Consider the following 22,620-nt stretch of genomic DNA (forward strand, 5'->3'; position numbering starts at 1 on the left):
ACTTTAATGCATTGGGTTAGCCTTCCCTACCCCTCCTTGGTTATTATTGGGGACTTTCAGCTTCTTCCCTGATATCCTTTGGTGCTGCTCAGAAACTTTGCTCCTCATTGACTGTATGCTGAGCATTCTGCAATTTTTGGGGGGTCTGTGATTGAGAATTTGGAAGAAGCAGCAACAGATGTAGCAGAGGGGAAAGCTCAGTGTTTCAGATAGAATTTAATTCCCTGATACATCTGTGGCGGTTTAATCCCAGTATGGCACTGGTCTTACACCAGCAAGCTGCACATGGAAAATGCCAGTATTACTGCATAGCTAAGCGGGCACTCATACCCGATGGACTGCACCCATAGAGGGATGGGTATTGATTAGGAGGTAGTGAGAAAGGGGGATGGGGTGCAATCCCCTAACGAGTGCAGAACATTGACCGTGTCCTACTTCTCTGATAGGGTTAATAGGCTCCAGTGACACAGATATGGAGTGACTTTGATAAATCAGGATGTTACTCTAGAAATCCTGCCACCTGGGGATTAGAAAAGGATGGCAGCCCCTGTCTCAGAAACCATCTCAGACTCTTTCCACCCAAGAAAGCTGCAAGGAGTTTGCTATGTTGTTGTGTCTTCTTCTGTTGTAGTTCTTCATGGACTGGCTTCTCGGACCTCTTCTTAAGATCTTGATGACAGCCCTGCAGCCTTGAGTCAAGTGTTACCATAGCTGAAGATCACCACAGGACATAGACAGTCTGTAGCAGCAGGTGGACCTGCAGACTCCAGGAGAATGGCATCTATTGGAGACTTTGACCCTGTACACACCAGCGTGCCAGCCACTAAGATCGAGATCACAGTATCATGCAGGTAGGAATTTCTTAAGAAGTGAAGCTATCTGAAGAGTTTTTTGGGGGACAGTAGAAGCTTATGCAGGGTGTAGGCACAGGTCTGGGGTGGTGGGTCCAGCTCTGGTGGGTTGGGTCATTCAAATACGGGTCTATGTGTGGTATTTTGTACCTATTGTGTTGGGCATTGCTTCAGGTGCCAACGTTTCTGGCATAGTAATAGTGTGCAGGACATTACACCTGGCAGCAGGAGAGAGCTTCACAACAAGGTCTATTGTGTTGGGCAATGGATGGAGGTCCATCTTGTGGTCATCAAGGTCCAATGTGATGGGTATACAGAGTACAGAATTCATAGTGGGTCCTCTCTGTGGGGCATTTCGTCTAGTTAATGGGCAGTCTACCATGGTCCATTGTGTGGTATTGCAGATTCAGTTGTATTTTGTAGAGCACTGGATCAAGGTCCACATGTGGTCATCAAGGTCCAAGGTGAGGGGTATACAGGGTGCTGTATTCACAGTGGAGCATTAATACAATGTATTAAAATGAGTTCCAATGTGTAGAGCATTGGATCAAGGTCCATAATGTGTTCATCCATGTCCAATATGATGGGTATACAAGGTGTAGTATTCATAGTGGGTAATTTGTACAATTAATGGACAGTTGTACCATGGTCCATTGTGTGGTACTGCTAATTCTAATTTGTAGAGCATTAGATCATGGTCCATCAAGTGGTTATCAAAGTCCAATGTGATGAGTATACAGTATTCAAAGTGGGTCCTCTGTGGTCATCGAGATCCAAGGTGATGGGTATACATGTGTTGTATTCTAGCGGGGCATTATTCAAATTTATTAAATTCATGTCCAATGTGTAGAGCATTGGGTCAGGGTCCATCATGTCGTCTTCAAGGTCTAATGTGATGGGTCTTTGGTCCAGTGAACTGTGCAGTGTACCATAGTCCATTGTGTGGTACTGCAGATTCAGGTCTACTTTGTAGAGCATTGGATCAAGGTCCAACATGTGGTCATCAAGGTCCAAGGTGATAGGTATATACACAGTGGGGCATTGGTCCAGTAAGCTGTGTAGTGCACCATGGAGCTGAAAATCCAGGTCCAATGTTTAGATCACTGGACTAAGGTCCATCAAGTGGTTGATCAGGTCCAGTATCTTGGATATTGTATCATTGTTCATTGTGTAGGGCACTCAGTCTGCATCTAATGGGGGCATTGGTCCAGTTCCACCCTTGTCCATTGTGTGTGCCTCCAAATTGACATCCAACGTGTGGAGCACTGCATGTAGATCTATTGTTGTGGCCTTGTGGGAGGCAAAGATGGATCAAGTTCCAGGTATCTAAACTGATGAAGGTCCAATGCATGGACTAAAGGTCCACTAAGGATCTGAGCAAAGCAATGTATGAAGTCAGGGTCCAACCTGGGATATAAACATGCACAGCATCCAAATCCACTTGTCCTCTGTATCCAGGTCATTAGATCCCAGGACTGGGAGAGCAGCAAGGACAGGACATAGAAAAGTATGTGGTCCATTACATCACATTGTCATGACACCATACACAACACCCCCAGGACCTCCTGTTCGCCCATTGCTCTGACCAGGCTGGAAACAGACGTGTAATTGGTGAAGTCCTAGATCTTGGTGCACCACTGATCTCTCTAGAATCAGCCTTAGAAGTCCTTGTGTTTTTTGTTTTTTTTGGATGCAGTTTTTATTCCAACGCAGTTTTTAAGCAGATTTTTGATCCTGCTCATTTCAATAGGAAGTTTGGATTTGGATCTGACACGGAATCTGCTCCAAAATCCACCATGAAAAAACTCTATGTGAACATATCCTTCTAATACATAATGAGGTCCTTCACCCCAATCCTCTTGTTTAAGGGCTTGTGCACACGACCGTTGTTGTTTTGCAGTCCATTTTTCACTGATCCGTTGTTCCGTATCTGAGGGTTTTTTCCTCTGATTTAAGTCCTCTTCCGTTCCGTTATTCCACAAAACATATCTGTATGGTTTCCGTATGCGATCCGTTTTTTCCGGATCGTAAACGAAATCAGTAACTTATTAATCACCAAGCACATGAGCAATATGGGCTGGGCATAGCATTTCTACAGTATGGATCCGCGAAATACGGATGACATACGGATGTGTTCCGTGTGCGTTCCGTTTTTTTGTGGACCCGATGACTTGAATGGGGCCTCGGACCGTAATTTGCGGACAATAATCAGACATGCACTACTTTTTTGCGGAACAGAAATACGGAAATACGGAAACAGAATGCACACAGAGTACCTTCCGTTGTTTTTGCGGACCCATTGAAGTGAATGGTTCCGCATATGGTCTGCAAAAAAAACGGAACGGAAGCGGAAAGAAAATACGTCCGTGTGCATGAGCCCTAAGGCAGCGGTCTACAACTTGTTACCCTTCGACTGTTGGAGAACTACAACTCCCAGTATGACCAAGTGGGATGCTGGGAGTTGTATCCACCAACAGCTGGAGAGTCAGCCGGGGTGGAGTTACATTTTGAGATTAATGATTGGCAACATAAAGATCAAAGGCATCATCATAGGCAGCAGAGATGAGTTTGTCAGATGTAGCAGGGCTGGGCTTGTTAGATATGGAACTGCTGGGTTTGTCAGATATAGTACCATGGGGTATGTGGGAGGTAGTAGAGCTGAGTTTGTCAGATTTGGGTGTACTGGGTTTATTAAACACAGCAGAGCTGAGCTTGTGTATGTCGCAGATTTGAGTGTATTGAACTGAAAAAGCCAATTCTATTCAGATTTTGCAATACTGACTTGGTCAAAAATAGCAGTGCTGAGTTTGACATGTGCAGTACGACACGATGTTTGTGACAAAGTAGGAAGGGGTTTGTTATATTGTAGGAGCACAGGTTGTGTCAGACGTAGCAGAGCTACATTTGTGATATGTAACAGGACACATAGCTGGGCCGAGTTGGTCTTACGTAGTAGAATGGGATGTGTTGAACATAGTAGCGCTATGTTTTTCATATCGTTTTTATGGTTCGCAAGGCTGAAAAAAGACATCTGTCCATCCCGTTCAGCCTATTATTCTGCAAGTTGATATATAGTAGGACAAGGTGTGTTGGACATAGCAGAGCTGAGGTTGTTATGTGGCTGGACTAAATTTAATATAAGTCTGAACACAGAGCGTTACCACAGCTGAAAAAAACAAATTCAGCTCTGCTACATCTGCTACTTCCTATACCACAGCACATATTGGTGCATTATAAGTTCATTATAAGGGGCTGCAAGATTAGTAATGTATATCATTCTGGATTTCCTCTGTAATCCGGGGCATCCTATGTGCTTCATTATAGACGGTATAGACAGCTCGCTTATCCCTAATCACAGCTGACATTAGGGGGGGAAAAAAAACTCATTTCTGGATCCCTCTTAATTACTTCTGCTGGCTTCAGCGGATTGTTGTACTCGCTCAATTAACGCTGGATTCCAATCCAAGATCCACTGGGGTGGAAAATAACTGTACAGATTGCTATTAGATAAGGGTTAAAGGGAGGCACGGGGGGGGGAGGGGGGCTGCAGAACTGGGGAGCTCTACAGTATGGAGGAGCTGCAGGAATTGCATGGCTACGGCTGCACGGCCATGGCTCCAGTCTGGCAGCGGAGAGGTTAAACATTTCTTGTTACATGTCTGCGCCCATAGAAAACAGCATGAAATGTTCTAGAGAGGCTTTGTGACTCGGCAGTGAGGGGGAACAGGAGCAGCATATGGACAGGGATTGGAAAATAATTCACACTGTGCGGAGCGGAAAACACTGGAGGTCTGTGCGCTGGTGTCCCCGTCTCCAGGGAGGAAAAGACATCTACAGGGCTGTAATAACGTGTGCGGCGGATATATATACCGCAATTATCTATCTGGAGGTGCAGCCATAGAGAGAAGACACCTGACCTCCCGAAATCCTGTAATAATATATACTGTACCGAGCATACAATAAGATACTAGACAATAAATATTTACTTCTCTGTTATCCATATCTATCATCTATCTACAGTATCTATGTATCTTTCAATGTATCTATCTATTATCTATCTATCTATTATGTATCTATCTATCATCTATCTATCAATATAATATCTATCATCTATCTATTATGTATCTACGGTATCTATCTATCTTTCTCATATCTATCTATCTATATGCCCACTTACCTATTGCTGTTGGGTGTAATAAAGTATCCACTTTTTCACTGGAAGACCGGAGTGCTGTCTTATCCCTTTTCCTTACAATCATCGTTCCAGGTCCTAGGAACAATTGGGAATTGCACCCGGCATCATAGGAGTGCTGCTGTATATTTTTTTTTGTTTCTGCCTACTTACCTACATATCATCTATATACCTACCTACCTATTATCTATCTATCTATCTCACTATCTATCATTATTTATTATTAAAGCGCCATTCATTCCATGACACTGTGTATATGGAAATGTGAGCACATACATAATAAAAAAACAATTGCAATGAGCACGAACAAGACAAGTTACAAACTGGTACGGAAGAAGTGAGGACCCTATCAAACTATCTATCTATTTTTGTATCTAAGGGCTCGTTCACACGACTGTGTGAAGCCCGTGCTGTGGACCGCAAATGGCGGTCCGCAATGCACGGGCACCGACCGTGGCCCAGCCGCATGGGGATCGTGGACCCATTTACTTGAATGGGGTCCGCGATCCCTCCGGTCCGCAAAAAGATAGAGCAAGTTCTATCTTTTTGCGGTGCGGAGGCACGGAACGGTACCCCAGGAAGCACTCCGTAGTGTTCAGTTCCGTGCTTCCGTTCCACATCTCCGGATTTGCAGACCCATTAGGGTCCATTCACACGTCCGTTGTTTCTTTCCTGATCTGTTCCGTTTTTTGCTGAACAGATCTGTACCCATTCATTTTCAATATGTCCTGAAAAAAATCGGACAGCACAATGTCTGATTTTTTTTCAGGACCCATTGAAAATGAATGGGTCCAGATCTGGTCCAGATCTGTTCAGCAAAAAACGGAACAGTTCAGGAAAGAAACAACGGACGTGTGAATGGACCCTTAAAGTGAATGGGTCTGCATCCTTGATGCGGCATGCACACGGAACGGTGCCCGTGTATTGCGGATCCGCAAATGCGGTCCTCAATACGGCAACGGGCAGCACACTTTCGTGTGAACGAGCCCTCAGAATAGATAACAAGGCAGCACTCCGGTCCTCAGTGAAAAAGGTGGATTTTTATTAAGCCCAATGCATTGAGTGCTGCCTTGTTATCCATTCTTGCTTGCTGTGGATTCCTCTTCTCCGGAATTTTACGAGGATTTTTGCACCTGGCATCCCTTCGAGTGCTGCTATTACTTCTTTGGTTATCTATCTATTATATATGTATATGACAGCAGGCAGTGCCGTCAGTGTAAATGTTAGCTGGTCAGCCTCCAGTGTTCCCAGTCTGCACCTTTACATATAGTTGTGAGCTGAACTTTCTCCCCAGCCGTAGATGAGAGGAACTGGAGTACAAGCAGAGACGTGTTGGCCTGCAAACTCTGCTGCAAACTCCAGAGAATGCACTTAGACTCCCGCGCTTCAAGCCACTGTGTATTTAAAGGGCAATTTAAACCATGTATGATTGCATCATTCATACATGGAGTAGCCGAGTAGTAGTAGTATACAGCATGCACATAACATAGGGGCTTCCATCAATACACTATAGGCACCTCTATGGCTCTCAGAGCAGTTGGCACGCGAGCTGTAAACACGTTGCTGTCAATTACAGTGGCATACAGAGATACAGAGGTGCCCACAGCTAACATCTCAACAAGCCACCACTGCACATACAGACATGTTCTCCTTCACCTTTCCTCTTGGTTCAAAATATCTGATTCCAAGCAATCAACTGTAATCTGCAGGGAAATCTGTCAGTAAATGTTTGATTTCTCTGCAGCACCTCCACAGGTGAAACTAAGTATTACACAGTCCTCAATCAAATCAATGGCTACTCTTTGTAAGGCAGGACAGGACAGGTCCTCCAGGGCATGGGACACTCTTTGTACCACCCTGGTCAAAAGATGAGTCCTAAACAGCAACCCCCCACCCCCCTATATTGACTGAAAATTCCCTATTAGGATGTGAAGATGTATTTTGTAAACTAGAGAACCCCTTAAGGAACATGTCGCTGTGCAGGAGTCTTGGACAGCTGGGTGACAACTCCAGTGGAAACTGTAATCGCAGCTTTATTGGTGGTCACTCAACTTTTCCAGAAACTGATTTCACCAAGGAATGGCTTGACTGAAGAGACTATAGTTTGAGACGTAATTCTTCAAAAATAAGTTGGAAATATCCATTTACATTATCCATGGTTGGCATGTGAACAATGGGGAGTTTCTACACACAGAGATGTCCCAAGGCGTCTTATGAATATAGAGATGTACAGCCAATCTATATGGAAATCTGTCTCGTCATCTCCATCCGGTCGAGCGTCTCCAGCTCATCACGCCAAGATTTATTGCATTGTTTATAAGAGTTGAGCAGTAACGTGATGGAGCCTGAGCCTGTGTCACTGCTCGGTGGTAATGTCATCATGGTGGAGTCAATAATGGAATGATTTATACTGAGAAGGTGACCTAACTGGGTCCAGTAACGACGAGTATAGTGAAAGCTCCTTCATTTATCAAAGTATATGGAGATATTTTGTGGACCTCACAGTAGATCTACTTTTTAAGTAATGTTTTAAGAATATTAAGAACCTTTAATACTTAGTGGTCCTATCCTGAGTCCATGTCTACCACATAAACCTTGTCCTACATGGATTCTGTCTACCTCTGTCACTACCTGTTCCACATGAATCCCTCCTGAACCATTCCCCACCTTCCTTCATGGGTCCTGTCAACCTGTTCCACATGGATCTGGTCCGTCTATTTTACATGGATTCTATCCCCCTGTTCCATCAAGACCCTTCTCAAATGGACCCTTCCCCACTCTTCATATAGATTATGCCACCCTGGATCTTATCCACCTGTTCCACATGGATCCTATTCAACCTTTCCACTTGGATCCTGTCCATCTGTTTTACATAGATGCTGTCTGTCTGCTTCAGTTGGATCCTATCCACTTGTTCCTCATGGATCCTGCCCATCTGTTTCAGATGGACCCCATCTACCTGTTACACATGGCTCCTATGCATCTGTTCCCCTTGGATCTCATCCAACTGTTCTTCATGGATGCTGTCCATCTGTTTAATATGGACCCCATCTACCTTTTACACATGGCTCCTATGCATCTGTTCCCCTTGGATCTCATCCAACTGTTCTTCATGGATGCTGTCCATCGGTTTAATATGGATCCTTTCCATCAGTTTCACATGGATGTCACTCACCTGTTCTATATGCCATCCACCTATCTTCCAAGGATTCTGTCTACCTGTTCTATAGAGACCATGCTCAATGGTCCAGTTGTGCCTTCCCCACCCTTCATGAACCCTATCACCCTTTTCCACATGGATCCCATTCATCTTTTCCACATAGATCCTTTCCACGTGTTCCTCAAAGATCCTGTCCATCTGTTTTATATGGATCATGTCCACTTGTTCCTCATAGATCCTGTCCATCTGTTTCAGATGGATCCCATGCACCTGTCCCACTTGGATTTCTTTCACCTGTTCCACCTGTTCCTGATAGATCCTGTCCACCTGTTCCACCTGGCTCCTATGCATATGTTCCACTTGGATTCCATCCATGTTCCACATGAACGCTGTCCATCTGTTTTGTATGGATCATGTCCACTTGTTCCTCATAGATCCTGTCCATCTGTTCCAAATGGATCCCATCCACCTGTTCCACATGGCTCCTATGCACGTGTTCCATCCGCCTGGGTTCTTTATGGACGCTGTCCATCTGTTTTATATGGATCATGTCTACCTGTTCCTCATGGAACCTGTCCATCTCTTTCACGTAGATCTCACTCACCTGTTCCACATCCCATCCACCTTTTCCCCTAGGATCCTGTACACATGTTCTGCCCTTTTGTCTCCTGAGAATCCTATCTATCTATCTATCTATCTATCTATCTATCTATCTATCTATCTATCTGTTTCATATAGATCCTGCCCCACTTTGTAAAAAGGTCATGCATGGTCATTGAAAGTACATCGTCTATCAGGAGAACGCTTTGCTCCATCCATGTATTTTCTTGTAGGTTGCCACTAACAGAACCAAAATGAAAGAGTATTCAAAAATATCTTAACCGTTCCATGTAGCGGCGCCATATTGGTCCCAGCACATGGACTCTCGATTATATTATCTTCTGATAGAGTAGCCGAGAATGCTGCAGGATTTCTCCTTTAAGGCTGCCCGATAAATATGCAGATGCCCATATGGTCCTATGAGTGTTACTTCCCTGAGTAATGGTGTCATGTTCACTTTAAGCAGAAGCCATCTCTACTGTGGAAACGGTTTAATTTCAGAGTTATTAATTACAGCCTGAAGCCGCTGATTTACTGCCCTCTAATACCTTCCTTGCTCTCTCGATGTCTTCACACATGGTCAAATGTGACCTTATCTAAATCTGCATCCATCATGTTCTAGCCGACCTGCCGTGTACAGTCGTGAATGGGGAGGATGACAAACGTACCCTTGATTCTAATTTTGGGATAATTATAATTTGTAATTGCAGAGTCTACCGTATAGTCCACGGACTGTTCTAGAAGAAGAAGCGCTGTCTGTCCAGCGGGCAGAAAAATCCCTAATTAATGGAGTGCTCCTCACCATCAATGTGTGAAAACTGTATTGCAGTGCCAGGTGGGCTCTTTTAGGGAGTATTCTTTGGACCCTAGATGCACTTTATGGTAATATTATGTACGGTATATTCCACCATATATGTGGGTTACTTATGGCAGTATTTTGTGGGCGCTGTAATGCGCCACTTATTATGCATTATATGGCAGTATTTTGTGGGTGTTGTTTAGCAGGGTTTATCATGCATTATATGGCAGTATTAGTTGAACACAGCATGGCAGCTTTCTTTGGGCATTGATTGGCAGTAATGTGTACTGTAGGCAATATATGGGGACACAATATGGCAGCATTATTTGCATACTGTATTGAGGTTTTACTGGCTTCCATGTTGGTTTTGGCTGGAAACAGAAGAAATACCAGTGACTTTTTAGAAGGACCTTTTTAGAAGGAAGCATTTCTTAAGTGTCGGAGGTTCAAGGTCATACATACAATAGAGGCGGCCCATGCAACCACTATGGGCCCCTGGAGAGAGGGGAGCCAGTCCTGACAATCTGTTCAGGACTCTGTTCTACAGAGGGACTACATTTTTGGGGCACTGGCCCAGTTGTCATAGGTAGGGACATTGAGGGCAAATCTAAGTGGATAAGTGGAGCAAAGTAACCTCTATAATGGCCGCGGAGCTCTATGGTAGTAGATATAGGCCTCTTTCAGTGAATCACGGATGTGTGCTGCCCGTGGTCTCCATGGATAGCACATGTACCCATTGACTTTAAAGGGAACCTGTCACCGGCATTTTGTGTATAGAGCTGAGGACATGGGTTGCTAGATGGCCGCTAGCACATCCGCAATATCCAGTCCCCATAGCTCTGTGTGCTTTTATTGTGTAAAAAAACCGATTTGATACATATGCAAATGAACCTGAGATGAGTCCTGTGTGTGAGAGGAGTCAGGGACGGGAGTCATCTCAGGTTAATTTGCATATGTATCAAATCATTTTTTTTACACAATAAAAGCACACAGAGCTATGGGGATTGGGTATTGCGGATGTGCTAGCGGCCATCTAGCAGCCCATGTCCACAGCTCTATACATAAAATCCCGGTCAGACAGGTTCCCTTTAATATGTGTCTAACCTCGGGTCCATGGACACACGGACGAAACATTAACCCTTTCTAGACATCGTCACGGATGAACCACTGACCGTTTTGTCAGGGATGTCATCACAGACACGGATGGGCCGGGGGAAAGCATTGCAGTTTTTGATTCAGTCTTTTTTAGCCAAAGCCAGAAGTAGTTCCAGCAGGAAGGAGGAGGCGAATGTCCTTGCTTTTATATTTACTATTCCTTTTGAATCCACTTTTGACTTTGGTTAAAAAAACTACATGAAAACCTTTTTTTTTTTTTCAAATGAATGAAACCACCTTTAGGACTAGTTCACATAGGCAAGTATTTTACCCGTGGAACCTGCAGCAGAAAGCCAAGGCTGTGTCTGGGGTTCTGCCATGTTCTGCATGCAGATTAGCCTTATTCGATGGAGCTAATCAGTGTGTGGCCCCCCGCCATGGTCTCAGCGCAGTTTCCGGGGTGGAAACGGAGGCAAGATAGGGCAGGACGCTTCCTTTTTTCATAGAGCTGAAAAAAATACAAGTCACTGTCTCCCATTGAAAACATTGAGAGGCAGATTGCAGGTGATTTTCCATACTGGTTCTGACCCAATTTCTGCGTTGAAATCAGGGTAAAAAACCTGTGTGAACTAGCCTTGTATTTGCAGCAGATTTCACCCTTTGCCATGATGACATCTGCTGTATACTGGCCGCATTTCCGCAGTGTATTCCGCAACCAAATCTGTGACATTTGCGGCCATGCCCATAGGACAGTAAGGGACGGAGCGAGTGGTTTTCACCATTCCGAGTGAAGAAGAGCGCTCTATAGCGGTGATCAGCAACCTTAGGCACTCCAGCTGCTGTAAAACTACAACTCCCAGCATGCACACTTTCTCAGCTGTTCTTGTAACTTCCATAGAAGTGAAAGGAGGATTGTGGGAGTTGTAGTTTCAGAACAGCTGGAGGTTGCTGATCCCTGCTCTATAGAAATATCCTCCAACTTGTGGCTCTCCAGCTGTTGCAAAACCACAACTTTTATCATGTCCCGAGAGCCTGCAGCTATCAGGGCATGATGGGAGCTGTAGTTTTGCAACAGCTGGAGAGCCACAGGTTGGAAATTCAGCTGCACTCTGTTCTTACACAGGAGGGGCCCTCAGCTGTCTGGGTTTGAGAACCGCCGCAGTCACCACAGTTTTCTCCCACATCGGTGCCGACAGCTAGCAATAACCTCTGCTCTGCTACACAAGCCAATTACAGCTCAACTACACCTGACATATGCAGCCCCACTACATTCGGGCTCATAAACCATTTATAGACCCGCCACTCCGCTCAGCTGTTGACATGATTACAATCCAAGCATCTTTCATCATCCACAGGGCAGATATATGGAGATCATATTTGCAGTCACCTACAAGGACCGTACGCAGCGCCGGGGCCCGCGTCACACCGTTCCTATCCGCTGCCCTCTATTATAGCTGTTGACAAACAGCGAATCGTTGCACAATTATGTCAACTCTTCCTGTCAGCCGCCTGCATTTTTACAGCAGCGTCGCTCTGCGGGAGCCTTATTACTACGAGATAATTACCCCATAGGGTTTTATATATATATGGAGTTATGGGGGGGGGGGGGACTTTGGCTTACTCCATCTAGTTGTTTGGTCATCAATCATACCTTTATTAATGGGGGAGTTAACCCTTTCCACAAAATCCACAAATACAGCTGATCTGCGCTCGGCTCCATTCTGTACAGAGCTGTAATGATACACCCATAGAGGTGTATGGGGCCTTACTGTACCTCCATCTATAACTGTGAAGCATTAAAGCCAGGAGAGAATAATGCAGACATATGGCACATGATGAAGCATCGTATGGCGGCACACCTGCACTTTACAGAGCCTCAGGCCAGTCACGCCCTGGTCCTGTAGTTTAGGAGGACCCATCAGGTCCATCTGTCAAATTCGAAGAGACCAGTATTACACATGATAGTTGGTGGGACGCGGTTACAGTTAGGCCTCTGCCTATGGCGGCTGTCAGGCATCTGTAATACAGGTGCTTTTTTCTGCCCGTATTAGGCCTCATGCACAGTTTACGTTCCGTTTTTTGCGTTCCATATACGGAACCATTCATTTCAATGGATCCATCAAAAAAACGGAAGGTACTCCGTATACCTTCTGTTTCCGTATTTCCGTTTTTCCATTCCCTTCAAAGATAGAACATGTCCTATTATTGTCCGCATAACAGACAAGGATAGTACTGTTCTATCAGGGGTCAGCTGTTCCGTTCAGCAAAAAACTGAATACACACAGACATCATCCGTATTTTTTGCGGATCCATTTTTGCGGACCTCAAAATACTGAAAAAAGCCATACAGTAGTCGGCATGAGGCCTCAAAGAAGCAAGACCCGGACCCCTGCAGTTCATCAGACCCCATAGAGCACCATAGGTTTCTTTAGCGCTCTAACTCCAATGCAGATGGACAGTGAGAGATCCGGGTCTTGCGTGCTTAATACTGGCACAAAAAAGGGTGCATATTACGGAAAGTGACCATAGGGTGATTTAAGGAGTCTCTTAGGTTATATGCACATAGTGGAGATTTGTATGTAGAAAATTGTACATGAAACACATACAAAAAAAACCACATAAATCCGCACTATATATCTTGGTTATCTATCTGTGGATCTTCTGTGTGTTTTAATAACCTCATTAAAGGCTGGGGGAGGGGGGGAAACTGAATTCATTAGCCGCAAAGGCAAACAATTGGCACGCAGCGGATTTTAAAAGCTCCTTGTAATACCTATTGATCTTTTTTGTGACACTTTGTCTGGTTTTGCATTGTGAAGCATTATGTTTGCTTCAAATTTAAGAAATAGTGCACAGTTTTCATGTAATTGGCGCAAATGCACTGTGTTGTATGACTTAGTCTTAAAAAATACACCAGGGGGCTGCCCGGCATAGAATGAAACCTTTTTGCAATATTTCGCAGATGATAAATGTGCCATAATCCAGGTCTAATCTCACTTTTCTGATTTAAAGAAGCACTCCCACAAAAATTCTTATTCTCTGACCTGTTAGAAAGGTACATGGTGTACACTGTTGTAGTGAAGGTAGTTTTCTTACCAGTGACTGTATTTGTTGTGAGTTATAACCTCCCTTCTGATCCTCAGCTGTGTCATGTGACCTGCACTCTGACTCTCCAAATAACACAGCAACTTATGTGTGGACAGGAAGTTAGTTTCTTTGTGAATTCCTATGGAAGTCTCAATTTAAGTCTCATAGGAATGAATAGAGAAGTAGCTGACTTCCTGTCCTGTGTCAGTTGGAGATCAGAGTGCTGGTCACATGACACAGCTGAGGATCACAAGGGAGGTTATAACTCAATGTATTCCTATGGAACTGACACAGGACAGGAAATCAGTTACTTCTCTATTTATTCCTATGAGACTGACATTGAGGCTTCCATAGGAATACATGACACGGCTGAGGATCAGAAGGGAGGTTATAACTCACAAATACAAATACAGTCTCTGGTAAGAAGATTCTGGTAAGACCTTCAGCACAGTTTACATCATGGTCATAGAATAAACATTTTTGTAGGAGTGCTTCTTTAAACATAGATCACTTTAAAAAAATTGTGTGGTTTCCTGAATGTTGCAAAATTTGGCCAAATGTTGCAACCCCCCCCCCCAAAAAAAATAAAAATTAAAAAATAAATAAAAATAAAAATGCTGCATGCAGAAGTATTCGCCCTGTCAAAACCCGGCATTTATGGCGGCTGGATCACTGCCGGGTCCCATTATAGCCAATGGGGATCCGGTGTTTCCTGCCACAATCCGACTATGCTGGATACGGTGAACTCTGACAGACATTTCGAACGCTGGTGTGAAAGTACCCTTAGCGTAAGGCATCATGCACACGACCGTTGTTTTATTCCGTGTCCGTTGTTCTGTTTTTCATGATTTTCTGCGGACCCATTGACTTTCAATGGGTCAGTTGAAAACTCGGCTAATGCACCGTTTGTCATCCGCGTCCGTGATCCGTGGTTCCAGTCCGTTAAAAAAATATAACCTGTCCTATTATTTTCGCGGAACACGGTTTGCGGCCCCATTCAAGTCAATGGGACCTCAAAAAAACGCGGAGGCACACAAGATTGTCATCCGCGTCCGTGCGTCCGCGTCCGTTTTTTTCCTATCATTTGCATGGCAAACCTGACTTAGACTTTTTTTTTACTTTCCTTTATGTCTGGTGGTCCTCCAAAAATAAGGGAAGACACACGGAAACAAAAACGGAAACAGATCACAGAACAACGGAACCCCATTTTGCGGAACGGAACACAACAACGGTTATGTGCATGAGGCCTATGGCCTCATGCACACGACCGTTTTTTTTTAAGGTCCGCAAAAACGGGGTCTGTAGGTCCGTGATCCATGACCGTTTTTTCGTCCGTGGGTCTTCCTTGTTTTTTGGAGGATCCACGGACATGAAAAATGAAAAAAAAAATCTAAGTCAAGTTTGCCATTGAAATGATAGGAAAAAACGGACACGGATCACGGACACGGACGCGGATGACAATCTTGTATGCATCCGTGATTTTTCACGGACCCATTGACTTGAATGGGTCCGTGAACCGTTGGCCATGAAAAAAATAGGACAGGTCATATTTTTTTCACGGCCAGGAAACACGGATCACGGATGCGGCTGCCAAACGGTGCATTTTCCGATATTTCCACGGACCCATTGAAAGTCAATGGGTCAGCGAAAAAAAAACGGAAAACGGCACAACGGCCACGGATGCACACAACGGTCGTGTGCATGAGGCCTGAGTGTTACAGCCGCAGTGCCTGGACCCCCAAAAATTATTTTAATGGGATCCTATAGTGATCCAAGTCCGGGTCAAGTCAACAGAACATGTTATGCTCCTGCCTGAAAGTGACCTTACCCGTCATTCGGATCCATATTTTTAAACATTTTTGCACTGGTTTGACTGCATTCCATCAAGATTTGTATATTATTTGGGGGGGAGGGGGTTAAAAACTGATGCCTTTTCACCTTCTAAAGGTACCCCCACCCCCTATCTCAGATGTAATAGGAGTGCAGCCATTTTGCTAGTTTTACAGTTAGTGAATGATTGGTGTGTTCCCCAGGGTCATGTTATTTTAATGGAAGCCGTCAGATTTTAGGGCGGCATTACATTATCCTCCTTGATTGAAAGCCCCCCGGTGGAGCTTGAAGCGGCTTGTGGCGGCTCATCCTATTATTGCCTGGTAATATCAGCGTTAGGCCTCATGCACACGACAGTATTTTTTCACGGTCCGCAAAACGGGGTTCCGTTGTTCCGTGATCCGTTTCCGTTTTTGTTTCCGTGTGTCTTCCCTGATTTTTGGAGGATCACCAGACATGAAGGAAAGTGAAAAAAAATCTAAGCCAAGTTTGCCTTGCAAATGATAGGAAAAAAATGGACACGGATCACTGACGCGGATGACAATCTTGTGTGCATCCGTATTTTTTCACTGACCCATAGACTTGAATGGGTCCGCGAACCGTTGTCCGTGAAAAAAATAGGACAGGTCATATTTTTTTGATGGACTGGAAACACGGATCACGGACGCGGATGACAAACGGTGCATTAGCCGAGTTTTCCACAGACCCATTGAAAGTCAATGGGTCCGCAGAAAATCACGGAAAACAGAACAACGGACACGGGACACAACAACGGTCGTGTGCATGAGGCCTTATGTTAGAGGGGCGGCACCAGCACATGAACTGGGATAGCCTGCAGTGAGTAACAGGACCGGACAGCCATTGGTTCCGTGTTTAGTTCGTGGGTCCGTTTTTTGCCCTCTGTGTGTCATTTATATTCCATGGGAACTGCTACTACTCCTACCAATGGTCTGTGAAAACTATGAACATAAACACGCGTGGCATCCGTGTTATGGTTTTCACAAACCTATAAGGGGAAATTGATCAAACTGGTGTAAAGTAGAACTGGCTTAGTTACCCATAGCAACCAATCAGATTCCACCTTTCATTTTTTCATAGGAGCAATGAAAAATGAATCTGATGGGTTGCTATGGGCAACCAAGCAAGTTTTCCCATGACTATGATTTTTCATGGACAGATTACGGCATGCTCCCGTAGTGTCACCACCGACCCACGGAAAACCGCACACATTAAAGTCATTGGGTACAGGCGCTGTCCGTGGAGGCCTTATGCAGTGATTGACGCTGCAGGGTGCTAGTCTGACAACCTCCAGTGCTGTGTCTATGGAATATATTCAGGTATATGAGTCAGAGCAGATATCCCGATAGCAGGGGCTGATAGCTGAGCCGCCACTAATAATTACATCGCCCCTGACATTTCCGTTCGTCTCTATGAAACTACACACTTTGGGGCGGCTTTCTGAAAACCATTTGCTTTTGTTGCCCATGGAAACCAATCATAGCGCAGCTTTCATTTTTTCACAGCAGGATACGAAATAAGAGCTGCGCTGTGATTGGTTGCTATGGGCAACTAAGAAGATTGCATGAAATTGGAAAAACATGGCTGCAGTTTTATACCAAAAGCTACATAATTTTTGTCCATAGGCCATGTCTGGTAATGCAGCACTCACCTGAGCTGCAGTACCAGCATATGGACAAACATGGCGCTGTTTCTGGAGAAATCAGCAGTGTTTATGTCTTATACAGCCCTCTTTAATGGGTCACTTATGTCTTCCTTGCCCATCAGCTTGTCAGAATATTTAAAGGGCATTTGTCAGCAGGTTTGTCCCTATGACACTGGCTGACCTGTTACATGTGCTCTTGGCAGCTGAAGGCATCTGTGTTGGTCCCATGTTCATTTGTGCCCGCATTGCTGAGAAAAATGATATTTTAATATATTCAAATGAGACTCTAGGAGCAACGGGGGCGTTACCATTACACCTAAAGCCTCATCTCTATTTGCAGCTGGCACGCCTTTTCAACTCTGATTGGCAGGGCCAGGCTCTATTATGCTTTCACTATCTGGCTCTGTCAAAGTGCAGAGGGCGCGGCAGTTGCAGAGAGAGCATACCCTTTAGGGTATGAACATGGGACCAACACAGATGTCTTCAGCTGCCAAGCGCACATGTAACAGGTCAGCCAGTGTCATAGGGACAAGTCTGCTGACAGATGCCCTTTAAGGAAAAGACCCAGGTTTTAATAAAAAAAATAGTCACTGACAGGTGCGGACTGACAGCCTCCATACATGGGCTCCTTAGTGACCACAATACACAATGCCTTCGGGCAGCACTCATCTCATGCAGACCTTGCACTCCGCGGCGGTGGGTCGCTTTCTGGTCATGGTCCCCTGGTCACGGCCCTAATGCTCAAATGGTTAATCCACTCCTTGTCCCTGGAGATATTTGGCCATGGAAATGCCCCTTTTTTGGTTTATGCTTTCACAATCAACTCATAAAGGGGTATCCCAGTAACAACAAGTTATCCCGTACCCTCTACATCCACTTCACATAACAAAAATGGGGGTCCTAAGTCCGTATGTGAATAGAGCGGTAGTCGAGCCTGTGCACTGCTGCTCCATTTATCTCTACACATGCCCGACTGCCGCTCCAATCAAATGGGGGCGGGGGTGGGACTACTCTCATAATGATCATAGGGTCCAATCTAACACTTCCCCTATTCAATGTACAGGACGACTTAGGAACACATAGCACTGTTCTATCGTTGTCTTCAATCTTAATGAGTTGACTAACTTTGCATATGCAGTGGCCGGGTTTGGGTGGTCCCAAAGCTATGTTGTGTACCCCCGACACCATCTAGGTGTCACCACATGTTGCACCACATGGTAAGGCATGGTGCACCCCAAAGGGAAATAAGTCCAGATAGTAAGGGTCTGTAGTAAACCATTGTGCTTCTTTACTGAAAGAACTTAAGTGCAAAACAATACAGGCGGTGCACTGAGCTGGCTTTTTCAGTCTCCTCCCTGGCAGAAGAAGGTTCTCTGCTGAGGAAAGGCTTGAGCTAGCTGTCAATCTCTTTCTTAGAAGGCTGCCCAAAAGGGCTGGTGGCCCAGGGTCTGTGGCCGAGTACCCCGTCTCAGCATCTTCTTTTGGTCACTCATCCACTCTGGCAGAGTCTTTTCTACTAAACACTGGTCCCTATCTGCAGACAACTCTAACTGCTCTCCTTATATACAGTTTCTAGCAGGAGGGTGGAGTAGAGAAGCACAGCCTAAACAGAAACAATGTTGCAATTTCAGTCTGTTATAGACTTGTATAGAGTTTCAGTACAAGTCTATGGGAATGACTAAGCAGTTTTTCAAGACATAAACAAGTCTTTGGACGTAAACAACAGAGCTAAACCAGATAGTACCCTTGCTCCAGGCCACCTCTCTGCTGCCACCTTGTGGTGTAATATGACTACCTCTCTTCTCTCTTCTCGACCAGAATAGGTCATCAATATCAAATCAGAGGGGCTCTGACTCTGTGCAGCCTCTTTGAGCGCTGCAGGCGCCTCCTAGGTCATGTGATGTCCGGTTCATCGGTCATATGGCTTTTGTGAAGCTCAGTCCTATTTGAAGTGAATGGGTTCAGGTTGACATATCAGTGTACGTCGTTGTGCTTGGCATGCTCATCCGAGTCTTGGGGCCCTTTCAAGCAGCTGATTGGCGGGGGTGCAGGATGTCAGACCCCCACCAATCTGAAATTGATGAGTTCATCAATATTGTACTGCTAAGAAACCCCTTTAAAGGGGTTTTCCGGGCCCAACATGTTGTTATCAGGGTCTGACCTTTGACAGCCCTGCCGATCATCTGTTTGAAGGGGCCGCGGTCAGTGTTCACCTCGATCCATCTACCGGTATACATATAGTAGTGGTGACCATCCAGGGTCAGCTGCAACAGAAAGGACACACCCCCCTGAGAAAGGACACGCCCCCTGAGAAAGTGCACGCCCCCTGAGCTGCCAGCTTGAAATAAATCTAGCAGAGCAATGAATGTGGAGATCTCTGGATCCATGTGAGGTCCAGGGATGGTTCTAGCTTTCTTAGAAAGAGATTGTCATGTGCTATAGGATGTCTGATTTTTATTTTTGCATCAATCAAGGGATAACCCCTTTAATATTAGGAGGACAAAAATATTCTATATCTCTCTGCTGCCACCTTGTGGTGAGTATGACCACATCTCTGCTATGACCACCTCCCTGCTGCCACCTTGTGGGGGAATTATGAACATATCTCTGCTGCCACCTTGCGGGGTAGTATGACCGCTTCCCTGCTGCCACCTTGTGGGGAAATATAAACACATGTCTGCTGCCACCTTTTGGGGTAGTATGACCGCCCCTCTGCTGCCACCTTGTGGTGAAAAATGGCTACCTCTGTTCTGTTTCCCTATCTGGAATTCGGACCCCATCTTTGCTATGAACCCACTCTGCTGCCACCTTGTGGTGAAACTATACAATCTCTATGCTGCCACCTAGTGGTGAAAGATGAAGAACTCTGTGCTATCACCTTAAAGGGATATATCTCCACCTCTTTGCTGCCACCTTGTGGTGAAATATGTTAAGTTTATGTGAAAACGTTATACTCCTCTGCAAATAGGTATGGAAGCAGTCCTTTGTTCTGCTGCCATGTATTTACCCACGATGCAGATGGCAGTGCCCACCACTAGGGCTATGAAGTAGCCAATTAATAGGCATTGGATGGTTTATAAATTAGCTCAGGCACAAGTGAATCATGCATGAATGTATATAATTTACTATAGGGGACCTGAATGCATCAAAGTGAAAGGCAGTGCAACATTTGCCATCCATATACCATTAGTCTGCCAACCTGGGGACCCTGCGCGGTTAGGTTTTTGCCACTTTTCCGTTATTTTCACTTCCTAGTAATGTCTTGCTTTTTCCCTCTGGATTCTGGATTCTCACGAATTCCCTTACATTCTGCAGTGACGCTGCCTGTCTCATAAATGTGTAATGGCGGCTCATGAATTAGTAAGCTCATTGGTCAGAATTGCATCTCCTGGTAGATTCCCCGTCAAATACAATCAGTATTTACTTCTCTACGTTCTCCTCACCTCCACCTGCAATGCCCGGAGACCAGCGCCAGTGAACGAATACTCATTGATGTTTCCGCTCTCGTCCGTCATGATTTGCCTTCATTCTCTATTCCTGAATTTTGTGCACAGATATCTTCTCCAGTTACACCCAAATCTGCATTTAAAATTTTTCTAGTTACATCTGGAGCCTAGAATGTAGGACTCTACAGCAGGGGCGTTGCTAGGTTAAAACATTGGGGGCCTGGGCCCCTGATGTTTTGTCCCAGGCCCCGAATGTCCTGCCTGCCAGCTAGATACAACTGTATTGCCATCCTCAGGACAGCAATACAATTGAATCTAATGCCCTGCAAGAGCTGAAGGACCTGTGATGACATAACAGGTCATGTGATCAGTTCTTAATGCAGTAGCTGAAAAGGACCTGCGATGATGTCACCATCATGTGACCAGTGCAGGAGAGGACAGCTCAGCAGTGACAAGAAGCCCTGGGAAGAAGCTGTGGTGAGGTCTGCTACATGAAGAGAGGTAAGTGAAGGGGTAGATTACTCAGTGTGAGAGGCAGAGCATTGTTGGGAGTTGTAGTTATTTAGCTGGGACTGTATGTTAGGGCTGAAGGGAGGAAAGTTATTTACATAGGACAGTGGGTGGAGTGATGTTATTTACATGGGACTGAAAGTTGAGGGGGTGATGTTATTTACATGGGAACGCATGTTGGAGGTGGCTATGGGAGGGAGTGATATTATTTATATGGGACTGAATGTTGAGGGTTAATACTATTTACATGGGACTGCTAGTTGGAGGTGGCTGAGGAGGGGGTGATTTTATTTAGATGGGACTGTATGTTGAAGGTGTCTGGGGGGGGTGATATTTACATGGGACTGAATATTGAGGGGGTGATGTTACTTACATGGGACTGTATTTTGAAGGTGGCTGGGGAGGGGGTGATGTTATTTACGTGGGACTGTATATTGGAGTGGGCTGTAGATATAGAGGGATGTTATTTACATGGGACTGTATATTGGAGGGGGCAAGAGAGATGGTGTGATGTTATACATGGGACTGTATGGTGGAGGAGCTGAGGAATTATAATTTCTGAGGACAGTAAGCAGAGGAATATAACTACAGGGGGCACTGCAGGGGGCATTATAAATACTGGGGGCACTATGGGGGTATTATAACAGTAGGGGGCAATATAATTACTGGGGCACTTCTGGGTGAGCATTATAACAGTAGGGGGCATTATAAATACTGGGGACATTAGGCGTTCTTATTACAACAGGGATCTCTATAGGAGGGACTTATAGATTCACATTATTTCTACTAAGAGCACTATGGGGGCCTTATTACTACTGAGGGTTCTGTAGATAGCTTTATTACCACTGGGGGAACAATAGGGGGCCTTATTTCTACTGGGGGCTCTGTAAGGGCATTATTAATACTGGAGGTGCTAGTGTTTTCCTGGGGGGGGGGGGTTGGTTGGTTGGGGGAGTGCGTTTGGTCGACTCAGAGAATTGGTCCATATGCATTGGGGCTTGGGCCCCAGATCTTTTGAGATCCAGGGGTCAGCAACCTCCGGCCCTCCAGCTGTGCACACTTGCTGGGCTGTACTCAGAACTCCCATAGAAATGCACGGAGCATGCTGGGATTTGTAGTTTCCCAATAGCTGGAGGTTGCTGAATTGCTACTGTATTGCATAATGGGAGGTGCAGGGTTCACACTAAACGCTGCACTGTAGCCTTCCAGTATGGATTGTATAATCTCAGGTAATCTATAAGGGATGTATCTGTCACCGTAGTGGTAGAGTTTAAATGTTGCTTTAGATGTGAATGGAGAAGAAAAGATGATATAACCTAAAATGAGAAAAAAGTTAGCTATTTCAAAGTTTATGAACATTTTATATAGATGTATAGGTGTTCTCTTA

At 45.1% G+C, this 22,620-nt stretch overlaps 1 protein-coding gene across 1 annotated transcript in view; it reads left to right on the plus strand.

Moving 5' to 3' along the window:
• Positions 1 to 748: 748 nt before the first annotated feature.
• The window catches only part of CPNE9 (copine family member 9), a 228,500-nt gene continuing 206,628 nt past the window's right edge, over positions 749 to 22,620 (plus strand). Inside the window, exon 1 of the mRNA XM_044301241.1 lies at positions 749 to 851. Within this exon, the coding sequence (XP_044157176.1) occupies positions 775 to 851 (77 nt within the window). The 5' untranslated portion in view covers positions 749 to 774. The remainder of the gene's footprint in view (positions 852 to 22,620) is intronic.

Source organism: Bufo gargarizans, chromosome 7 (genome assembly GCF_014858855.1).
Source record: "Bufo gargarizans isolate SCDJY-AF-19 chromosome 7, ASM1485885v1, whole genome shotgun sequence".
NCBI classification, from domain to species: Eukaryota; Metazoa; Chordata; class Amphibia; order Anura; family Bufonidae; genus Bufo; species Bufo gargarizans.